Raw genomic sequence first — 12,043 nt, forward strand, 5'->3', positions numbered from 1 at the left:
TGGGTCTGGAGCTTAAATCGCAATCGGAGGTTTCGTGAGGCCCTTTATATATCAGCACCCATGACTCTGCCGATGGCCGATGGCCGATCCGATGGACCAGATGCGATATGGTATTAAACCATAATTTATGTGCCCGTCGGGTCCACATGCTTATCGCAATCGGCGATCGCAAGTTGAACAACCCTCTGTGTAGCATAGCGATGGGCGGATGCGATATGGTATTAAACCATAGCTAATATTCTCGTCGGGTCCGCAGCCTTATCGCAATCGGCGATCGCAAAGGGGCAGCTTAACATTATGTGACTTCCGCTCCGAATTCCCGATGCGATGATCGCTATCGGTGATCGCAGAGGGGCAGGGCTCACCGTTAACATAGGTCATTCGCTTATAGCGATGCGATGTGCCGGACCCGATAGGATCCCAAATATTCTGTGCATATATTTTCAAGTCCGCTTTCCCGAATCAGCGAAGTGTTTAGCGTGATTTCTCTGTGTAAAAAGCATTCGGTGATAAATACACGGAGGCAATGCTACATGGGTTCTACGGCCCGATAGCGTTAACACGTCTGTCTCCAATAGAGTATTCTTTTGGCACTGTTGCTTCGATAGCTGTGATTGCTGCGTCCCATGGATACATGGCTCCCAATAGCTGTGTGCTCCTCTTCATTGACATATATATGGCATATATATATGTATGGCTCCACTGGTGGTAAATGCATCCATTGCTCCTCCGATGGCTCCTCTTGCTCCGATATGCTCCGTTTGCTCCTCTTCTTTGGCATATATATGGCATATATATATGCTCTGTTCTGCTTGCTCTGTTTGCTCCTGTAGCTCTGCTAACTCTGTTTTGGCATATATATATTTATATATATATATATATATGTGGCTACTCCTGTAGGTTCTTCGTGGGCATGTATTACATGCAGCACTCTTCCGATATGGCTCCGATGGTGGTGCTTCATGCTCTGTTAGCTCCTCTCGTCTCCATCTGCTCCTCTAGCTTGGCAGTGTCTTTCAAAGACATTCTTGCATATATGTCTGTTTCTGCATATATATATGATATATATACATGGCTCGGCTGGCCTTGCTCCTGTCTCTTCATGAATCTTGTCTGCATCCCCTTGGCTTCATGTCATCCTCTAGTATCCAAAATATTGCCATATTGACATCAATGACAACCTAGGTCAACAAGATTATCAATAAACGCATAATGCTTTAATAATGATCCGGAAATTAAATTTCTAAAGATTAAATGCTTTAAACAACCATAAAATTTAAATGCTAACGAGATTCAAATAGTTAATCTTCAGATATAAACATTTAAGCACATTTAACTATAGGACAACAGAAAAAAGACTTTAAAAGGAATTTCCAATTTTAAATTAGTCTTTTTTCATAATCTTTCAATTTTTTTTAAATATATATATATATATATTATAAAATTCTAAAAAAAACTAAATCCTAAAATCAAAGCAAAAAATGAAAATCTAAAACTTTTTATGATTTTTTATTTTTTAATATTTTTTTTTTATCAAAATTTAAATTTAAAATAAAAAAAATGAACCAAAACATTAAAGCTAAAATCTTTTATGATTTATTTTTTATTTTTTTGAATTTATATATATATATATAAATAATTTTTTTGAATTTTTTATTATGATATAAAGTTCTAAGTTTAAAACTAACATAGAACAAAACTAATAAAAAAAAATCTAATTCTAAACTAAAACTTAGATTAATAAAATCAAAATCTAATTTAATGACTTAATAAAAAAAAAAACCTAATAGAAATTTTTTTATGCTTTTATATATATATATATATATACATATATATTTTATTTCTTTATGAGATTCTAAGCTTAAAATGGAACACAATTTAAAATCTAAATAAAAAACTAACACCTAATCTACATACGTAAAATGAAACAATATAGAATCTAAATTCTAAACTAACATATATACATAAACTAAATTAAAAGTAAATGCAACTAACTGAAATACATGCTAGCTACTTACACACATATTCATAATAAAAATAAAATAAAATAGCATCAAAATTCCAATGATTTGTTTATTTGCTCCAGGCAGAAATCGACGGCGTACAGGGATAGCTCGATGGAATGGAGAAGAAACGCAGGGATGGGGATAGCATGGTAGAATGGTGAAGGGATGTGATTGTAGTTTGCAGGTTTGATGGACGAGGGTTTGCAGATAGCAAGGGGATGACGTGAGGATGGAGAGAGCACTGGCAAAAAGGAAAGATGGCAAAGAGAGCACGCGTGGAGTTTTTTTTTTTTGTCTGTTGTGCAAGTCGACAGCGGAGGGAGTGCAGTACGCAGGTTTGGAGGAGGCTGTGTGTAGAGGACAGGCAGCCAAGGGAAGGGATTTGCAAGGGTAACCGAGAGGAGTACGATGATGGAAGCCAGACGCAGTTTTGAAGGGTCGAATGGCAACAGAAAGGCAGCAAAAAGGAGCGGATTTGTTAAACTGGGCAGCGATAGGGTTAATGCAACATGGAGAGGTGGGGCTCGACGGCTGTATGGAATGTGATGGCAAAGGGATGACAGCAAGGAAGTGTAGCAACGTACAAGAAAATGGACGCAGATCGATGAATGAGGGCAGCGTGCTGCTGCGGATTTAAGGCTTTCTGGCAGCGTAGAGAATGGGCAGAGAAAAACGTGACTGCGATAATGGAAGAAGCTGGCAGAGGTAGGAGCAGCGTAAGATGAACAGGATTTTGTCACAAATTTGAAGAGATCTGTAGGTAGAGACTGGCCAGAGGTGTGACAATTATACTTGGGCAGATTGCTGAGGGAAGGAGCTGAGCAAAAAAAACGCAGTGCTGAAACTTGGCACAATCCAGGAGCTTCCCTAAAAAAAAAATTTACGAAAATTTTCCTGCGGAAATGAAACCCCAACAGATGGCTTGGAGAGCCTTGGATCTCTTCAAAAAAAACTGCAAGAATTGATCCTGAGGCCAGATCTTACCCTCCAGGCCCTAGATCTGGCTTCAAGATTGAATCTCACCTTTAGATCTGCAACTTGCAATGACAACAACAAACACCCATAAGCAAAATATACAATAATGTAACCTTAAAAACCCTAAAAACCAGTTAAATAATTACAGATTTTCGACTCTTAAGCAACCAGATTTGTCAATAATCCACAATAATATTTTCAGAATTTTAAACTTAATGTGAGATGCTTCAGAAAATCCTTCATGCATTCATAAAAAAAAAAATTTCAAATGATAAGCCCGGGATCAAGAACTCGCTGGGCTCTTTCAGAAAACGCAATCCAGGAGTTGGCTGGTTCAGCCGAGAACTTACCCTAACGTCTGGTAAACTCAAAACTAAGATTTCTTGCACAGCTTAAAATCAACCATTAACATAGAGGGAAAAAACAATAGTGAAATCCAGATCAAATGGAGATACTTGCCATTAAATTTCAGAATCTAAATTATCATTCAAACCCCAGAGATCAGACAAGATACCTATGCCTAAATCAATCTTCATCAAGCTATTATCAATGGCTGAAAATAAAATTATGCAGAAAAATAAATCATCTTACAGCACTTCTAGAAGAGTAACACCAGCAAGATTTCAACCCCAAAGTCTTTCTTTATTGCACAAAAAAAATGACTACAAGAGAGCTTTCTTTAGCACCAGACTCTTAGATCCAATTTGATTTCAAATGACCCCTGACACCTTATTTAAAGGAAAAATTCCCAACGGCTAGTTCGAGTGATCCATGTCAAAATGATCTCGACCGTCGATGAGGATCAAAATCCCTTTTAATCTCATCTGTCAAATTTTTAAATGCATTTTAATATATTAAAAATTAAAATCTTGCATTTATTTCCTCGAAATTTTGACTTATTATTATTTTATCGAATTTTTATTTATTTTTTAAATTTATTTTAAATTTTTTAATTTATTTTTAGATTTTATTCTATTTTATTATTTTTAATTATTTTTTAATTTTATTTTTTATTATTTATATCTTTTAATTTTTTTAATTTTTAATTTTTATTTTTAAATGGATCCTCGAACTTAGCCTTTGGAAAAATCACCTAGGACCTAGGACTTAGGACTTAAAACATTTCCTAACCCTCAAGACACTTTACATCATGACTTTTACAACTTTACATCGCAAGGGGGAAAACCCATTTGACATAGACCCTCATGGACCACCAGTTCTGCGACACAGATATAATCTAGCAGATCAAGTAATTTGTAATAACCTAACCAAATAGTTAGAATTATTTCCAAATTACTTTTGCACAGACTCGAAGCACACTAGGATTTCCCTAAGATTCTAATGACAATTCATTTTGGCTTTGGGGTTAGGCTGAAGGAAAACTCTACCGGTCATGGATCAGTGAGAAAAAAAACCTTCCGGAACGTAGATTATCACTAGAAAATTAGGTTTGCCTAGGCAATTTACATACATGACTCAGATAGCTAAGATTATTTACAATTTACACATGCAGACTGGGTTTACAACATAACATGATTAGGTCGATGATGATTGTCAAATGGCACAGACATGTCGATTAAGCGCTACCCCTTTTGTGAAAAAAGGGGGTATACTGCTATGGGTAGTTGACACGTAGTGGTCAACAGAGATCAAGGGGATAGGAGTACAAACTAAGCCCACTCTTTCTGCCAAATCCCCCCATCAATCCACACCCAGAAGTATCCATGATAAGTAAACCCACTACTCAATTACCAAATGACAAGATATACCTTTGGATTCGGGAGGCCCACCTTCAAACATACGATCAATACAGGTGGGTGAGGGACCACATGGCTAGCTCAAGTGGCAGAGAAATGGCACAATGATCTAGTAGGAGCCATCAAGGGGCTACTGGCTGCTGGCTGAGGCTCATCATGGAGAAAAATTTCTCCCAGGGATATCACCCACAAAGTGGTGGGTAACAAGGACTTCATATTGTTGAAAGATGTAACTAGGTTCGGTCTTCATAATGACATGTAATTATGATTTTATGTAAAGAGATGTAAATAAGAAAAATGAAAATTATTATATTGACTTGCTTCATGGGTTTCATGAGCAAGGATTTTGTTTTTGAGTCAAGACTCCCATTGAGAGTCTTTAGGATTTATTTGTCATCTAGTCATAAAATATAAGAGTCATTGTCATGTAAATGAAGTCATGTTACACTTTGTAAAAGGTCATCTTGTCTATGTAAAGTATCCTCCAAAGAACTTGTCACCAAACCTCTTCAAATCGGCCTACAAACATTAAAGAAGCTGCCAGAACAAGTCAGCCTACATCTAGCTATCAAGTCGGCCTAAAGACCTAGAGAAGAGGGGTATAAGTAGGGGAACTCAACCTCCATTCTAAGCATCAAGTTCGAACTCAATTCCAGCGAAGAAGTGCGAAAAGGAGGCAGCAAGAGAGGGTTTTCTTTAAGGTAAAAGGGACACTCTTCTAGGGTATCAAAGGAAGAATCTTCTGCGTAAATCGAAGTAGAATCTTCTGGAGCAGCAAAGTAGATTCTTCTGGGACAAGCAAGTAGATTCTTCTAGGGCAGTAGAATCTTCTGGGGCAGCAGTATCTTTTGGGGCAACAAAGAAGGAATCTTCTGGGAGGCAATGAATAGGTTTCTTCTGGGATAGCGAAGAAAGGAATCCTCTGGAACATACGAAGTAGAGACCGAGTTTCTCTAGAAGACCTAGAGGCCGAGATTCTCTAGGGTAATAGTGAAGGTGCAACATAAGAAGTAGAGACCGAGTTTCTCTAGAAGAAGAAAATGAAGGAAGGATAAGAAAGGACAAGGTTGGTGACAAGGTTCTTGAAGAGGATACTAGAGTCAAGGGTTAGTGTCATGGTCTTGGTACTTATCAATTGAAGATCTAGAAGAAGAATTTTATCGGGTTTTCCTCTCTAGAGGTGAGAGGTTTTGGCCCTTGCTAGAGAAGCCTATATTTTGTGTCACTTGTCTTTATTTTGATAATTGTCTTGATGAAAAAGAACACTCTAATAAGCTAACAAAGTGAAAGATCATAAGTCAAAGAAAAAAAACAAGCATATCACAAGCAATTATCAAGCAGAGAAATTGTTAACATTGAATGCCCTAGATTTCTCAACACATATAGGGTAGATCTGCCATTGAACAAGGGGATTGAATGAGGTGCCATCTATTCATCTTCTTGTTGTTTTTACTTCCAAGTTTGAGGCACTAATGTATGTCATTTTGTTGGAGGAGTACATGGTTTATCTCAGCTTGAAGTAAAATCTCTCCTTGTTTTAGCATGTGCATAAATAGATCACCTAAGAAAGGTCTACAAATCTGTTAATTTCCAGCCATCATATCATGCATTCGTAAGTAAATTTGCACATGTTTGAACAACATATTTACCTCTATTCATTTACAACTTCCTGCCCTCCTAGAAACCCCAAGACTCTATATGCCCAATTAGGTTATTGACACTAGTCACTCACCTTCAACCACCATAAAGTAGAAAGTTAATAAATCGTCTAATTTTATGTTTTATCAAAGCAGCTCTTCTTTTCACCTTAGCCTCCATTGCATAGAGCTTTATTTATCCTAATCCTAGGGATAACCCCTTGTGCCAGAGGAGAACCAGCTTTAAATAAGAAAAGGTGCTATTGTGGCGACAATGATAGCCCTTTTAAACAGAGGGATGTTTAGGCTTGCAACTGCTTTTGGGACTGACCTTTTAGCTTAAGTGCAGTTTCAATCAGTAAAACAGCCAAATATTTACCTTAGTTATACTTTACAAGGCTTTAGGGAGACATAAGAGAATCCTAATCACACTTTCTTACTAGCAGACTCAATCGTGAAGCTAAAGGAATCTTAAACTTCATAGAGAATTGTTGTTGAAGCATGTAATAGAGGTCAAGACTGAAGCCTTTGAATTTTATGAATTTAAGATGAATTGGAAAGAATATACGACACTTAGCTTATTGCTAATATGCATTTATTGAATTAGTTGCATGACAGTTTATAAGCATTTTTTCTTTGTTTCTTATCTCAGGCAACAAAAGCTCTTGAAAATGGTCTTAAAGGTGGAAAGTCGCGTCAACTATTACAACTATTGCTACCAGTAGATCAACGCCAATTCAACTTTCTTGACACAGAACCAAGGTCTTTTTTATTGTTCCTTCTATTTCAAAATCTAAAAAAAACATAGTGAGATCACTATATATGAGATCGCATTTTTGTCTTCTCTTTAACTTCACCATGAGTTTCCATTCCAATAACTTTATCAGTTCTATATGTATTTGGATTCCTGTTGTTGATTTCATCACATGTGCAGATTTAGAAGCCTAATTTCACCTCATTTATCTATCTTAAATTCCAAATGTTGCCAGCTTTGTTTGTGCTTTAATGTGGAAAAAAACTTACCATCTGAATTGTATTGATAATTATAGCTTACCCCACAGTTATGTTATTTTCATGGATTTTCTCTTCCCTTTCCTTGTCCTACCATGTTAAGGATTCAGATGTGATTTATCTGGTTGCAAGTCCACAAAAATCATTGTATTCTGGTTGGTTTATGTGTGTTACCACTTGAAAATGCATGTCTTAATCCACCATTTTCATGGCTTTCTTCCCTCACAAATGCAATAAAAGTATTTTGGAGCTTAGTGGCAATTACAGGTTGCGAGGAGAGACTGGAGGGGTACCCCAAAATTTTTGGCAAAGGACCATGCCATTTGTAAACCCAAATGTGTGCAATCTTTTGGCCCTGTAGGCCATTTGGAATGAAGTGTAAAAGTGCATCCTAGTTCCCCCTGGGTGGACATTTGTGATCAGTCTTCTTAGTTTCTTCATGGTGATTGGTTTTATGGCTTTGCTAACTGCCCCCTGGTGGGTAGTAACTCCCTGCCTTGATGGACATGCTTATGTCTTGAGTTGGTATTCGGGCATCATGGAGATGGATCTATTAGGACATGTGGCTTAAAGGAATACTTGTATTAAACTTGTAAAGGTGATCACATTATTTAAGGGTGGAAACACCCATCACAATTGTTTTAGCGCACCGATCTTTTATTCCTCACATGGACTATTACCCACCTAGGTGGGTAACTGGGAGAAAATTTCTCCCATTGTGATCAGCTTACCAACCAGCAGCCTTATGTGATCTATATATATCTAGCCTCAAAGGCCGTCCATCTATGCTCTAGTTAGTGCTTTGTGACATCTAGCTTACTTATCAGATGAAGGTTGGTCATACATTATAAGGTACATTAACCATTTTTGTAATCAAGTTCTTTCATTTAATGTTTAAGGGCATTCTAGTATGGATCATAATTTGGATTGGATAATTGACTGCTTTTGGTTGTATTCTTGTTCCATGCTTGACCTCAGTGGTTAACCCCTATCCCTAGTCTAGTGTAACTTTCTTTGAGGCCTTTCTTTCCACTGTCCAAGAGGGGCACAAATTGGAGGCAATGATTGATTTTGCATGTCAATGGTAATCAATGCTTGGCGCTTTCCATATGCCCCCTATATCCACATCCCATCTTCGAGTTGATTGCTATCTATCACTAGTATTGGTTCCCTGTTTTCCTCATTCTTGAGTAGGGGCCTGAAAACTTTGCCCTAAGAGGTTGATGCTGCAAAAAGAAAAGAAATAGCATGAGCCATGATTATAAAATACAAAAAGATTGGTTAGGATATAATAAAGTACACAGACAAAAGTCTAGCTTGAGCTCTAGCCCCTTCATTAGCCCTCACCTAGTGCTTGGCTAATGCATGAGCAAATTTAAATGAAAGGAAGTCTAATATCCCAACCTTGATGAACAATAAACCTCTTCATCTTTAAGGCATAATTGATGCATAAATAAAAGCTTGTGACCCAAGTTATTGATCCAAAATGGATCTAACATAGACTTCTAAGTCTATAAATTTTCCTCATAGAGGAAAAATGAAAGTCATTGGATGATTTTGAAAATAGTCTCATCTTGTAGATTGTTTCATTCTGAATCCAACGCAATTTGAACGGGCCAAAACGGACTCTGGACGAAGGAGTTATTGTAAAAAGAAGATTTGCCCAATGTCCTTAGAAAAGGAGGCATTTCTTATTAAATGTGGCCTAAAGGGTTAATATTAGCCTTATGTGCTAAAAACCTTTGTTAAGCGCTAAACCTTCATAAAAGCACGTTTTACATTGAAATTCGGATAAAGCACGTGGGCAGTAGCAGCCAGGCGGACCCGAAGAATTTATAGAAAATAGACTAAACCTTTTGAGTTCCGAAAGGAGGGCAGTAAGCGGTATTTCGGGCGGGCTTCAAGCAGTAAGCAGTATTGGACAGGCTCCGCCCGATTCCATACATTGGCCGACACGTAGCACGCAGGAGGAGAGAGGAAACCGCTTTTTCAGGTGGTTAATCCCTGTGTAAGTTATGCGCCTGAAATGACTGTCAGTCGTCAGATTAGAGGTCATGGATCAACGGTCAAGATCTGATTGGAGTGATCGGCGATCGGCACAGTCAAAGGGAAGACCCTTGGGGTCGTTGCGATAGTGATATGCGATGTGCAATATCGACCGTCGGATCGAGGAGCAGAATCAATGGTTAGGATCTGATCGGAGTGATCGGCGATCGGTGATCCCCGATACAAAGGGCCAATGCGATAAGCGATATTGCGATGTTTCGATGGGTCGATCGGCGATATCGGCGATCGACAATCAGCAAACCCTCGATACCAGGGCCAATGCACATTGTGATTGTGACTTGCGATATGCTGATAAAAGGCGGACCAGATAAGAATTATGGACGCGATTTCATAATATTTGAAATCCGGAATTTCGGGTTTTCTTTATATTTCCCATGTATTTGGGTTTTGACCATGCAACAATGCGATTGCGATATGGCGACCAAAGGTGGACCTGATGGGGATTATAAGCGCGATTTCATAACTTTTGAAGTTCAGATTTACGAGATTTCTGTGTATTTCCCGTGTATTGGGTTTTTTGGCCATACGCCTATGCGATTGCGATTTGCAATAGAATGGCGGACCCAATGGGTTTATAGATGCGATTCTATATTATTTGAAGTCCGGGCTAAAGGCCCATGATGTGTTTTGCGTGCGTTTTCCTGTGTATTTCCGTTATTTGGCTATTTCGGCCAGAGGAAGGAAAAATGATCGGGTTTCCCATGCTGACGGTTCCTTTCCATTGTAAATGGATTCTTGTGGTGAAACAATTGAGTTTTCCATGATGGAGGGCTGTAACCAATGTGTTACAAATACATAGAGAGCACAAATGCTGAAGGTTGGCTGAGAATGCGCACAGAGGCTGAGAGATAACACAGAGAGTAGAATTGATAGAGGGTCGCTTGGAGGTTGAGCGAACCCAGAAGCTTGTGAGAGCCAGAGAGCTAGAGCCAGAGCCAGAACCAGAGCCAAAGAGCTCACAACAGACTTCTAAGAGCCATGGAGTTGTAATGAAGCTGCAGAATAGCAAAGAGATCAAATAATCAAGCGGTTGTTGGCGTCCAGAGTGTGCTGGAGACAGAAGGAGTTCTAGAGATAGTTAAGAGAATTCTGAGGGAGTCAGAGAAGCTAGAAGCTCAAGAAACTCAGAGCATTGACTGAAGGAGTCAAGTCCAGAGGAGCCTATATCTGTCTCCAGAGTAAGGATAGCCAAGGGTAAGATGGCATTCTAAACCCATAGGTTTAGTTGTAAACCAATGGAGTTGAGCGTGGAGCTTGTAAAAGAATTTAAGCCATAATGCCAGAGAGCCTAGTTGAGTTGACTAGAGCTCAAGGAGACGTAGCCCAAGAGGTTTGGGTGAACTCCATATTATATTGCTGTTATGTGTAATGCTTATTTGCTGCACTGTTTCATTGTTATATGTTTTTATATCAGTTTAAGCAAATCAACTTAAAGCACATAAACAATTTAAAAACAAACACAAGCATACACCTATTTTCAAGCACTTTTAATTCCGCAATTGGTTAATCATAAGCTAGATCTTGGGAATATTTAAGCTTTGGAATGGGAGAGGTTCTTGTAAGCTTGACAAGAAGCCTTTAGTGCCCCCATTTCAGATTAGTTATACAAGAAAAATAAAATCATTAAGAACTAGGCACACAAGGGAGTTGGTAAAGATAGACTAAGGAAAGGAATAATTCAAGTCCCATGATTGCTCCCTTTTCACATTATAGTGCTCAAGAATGATGGTATTTTATAGCTAGTAAACAAATGGTGGCATCTTCCATGAAGTAAACCCCACCATACCACTATCCACTTGCACGTGTTGATTGATGTGTCAGCCTTAGGAACTCCTCCCCTTAGGATTGGAAGCACCTAATAGGATCGTTGGAGAACCCTCCCATATTTAATCATGGTAACTTGTTTACAAACCCTAAGCTAGAAAGCCAGTTGATGATGATGATTGTTTGAAGTATTTTGGTCCCTTTGCATGAGATATGGCACACTTTGATGCTTTTATGGTTACTTACATATGATTAGAATCTCACTCGATTTTGAGAGTATGTTTCAGATATTTCTCTCAAGTACAATTGCCATCCCTTGAGGGATTGTTTGTCTTCTCCAACACTTCAAAGAGGATGTCCTAACCCACTTAATGACACTTCAAGACATTGTAGTGAGGAAATTGACCACTTTGAGAAGAACGTTGATCTTGGAGTGTTTCCAACATTGATGATGACATTCTCCTCTCCCACCAGAGCTTGAAATGCTGCTCACTGAAGCCATGCCATTGCCTTGAAAGAAGATTTGCTCCATAGAACACAGGATGTTTGCAACCTAGCATTGCACGATCTTGATGGATGTTGCTTTGTTCCTAGACCAATTTGATGATGATGATGATGATGACTTGAGATCCCTACGGAAGGGATGGTGCATCTTTTTGGATGATGACATCATGCCCTAGCATTTTGACATCACCCTCATGAGGCCTAGAGTGATAACATGGGCTTGGTTGATGGTGATACCTTGATGAGGAGGGTTTTGTTTAATTATGTACACTTGTTGATGACGAGATGGCTTTGAGTGAGAAGCATTCATGTGACCTATTAT

The 12,043-nt window shown here is 38.5% G+C and overlaps 1 protein-coding gene across 1 annotated transcript in view; it reads left to right on the plus strand.

The window, feature by feature from the left end:
• Positions 1-12,043, plus strand: part of LOC149243957 (uncharacterized) — a 222,316-nt gene that overhangs the window by 73,295 nt on the left and 136,978 nt on the right. Inside the window, exon 2 of the mRNA XM_089374681.1 lies at positions 7,028-7,137. Coding sequence (XP_089230807.1) covers positions 7,028-7,137 — 110 coding nt within the window. The remainder of the gene's footprint in view (positions 1-7,027; positions 7,138-12,043) is intronic.

Source organism: Pinus tabuliformis, chromosome 8 (assembly GCF_031772625.1).
Source record: "Pinus tabuliformis cultivar Carrire ecotype Pingquan chromosome 8, CPIR1, whole genome shotgun sequence".
Taxonomy (NCBI): domain Eukaryota; kingdom Viridiplantae; phylum Streptophyta; class Pinopsida; order Pinales; family Pinaceae; genus Pinus; species Pinus tabuliformis.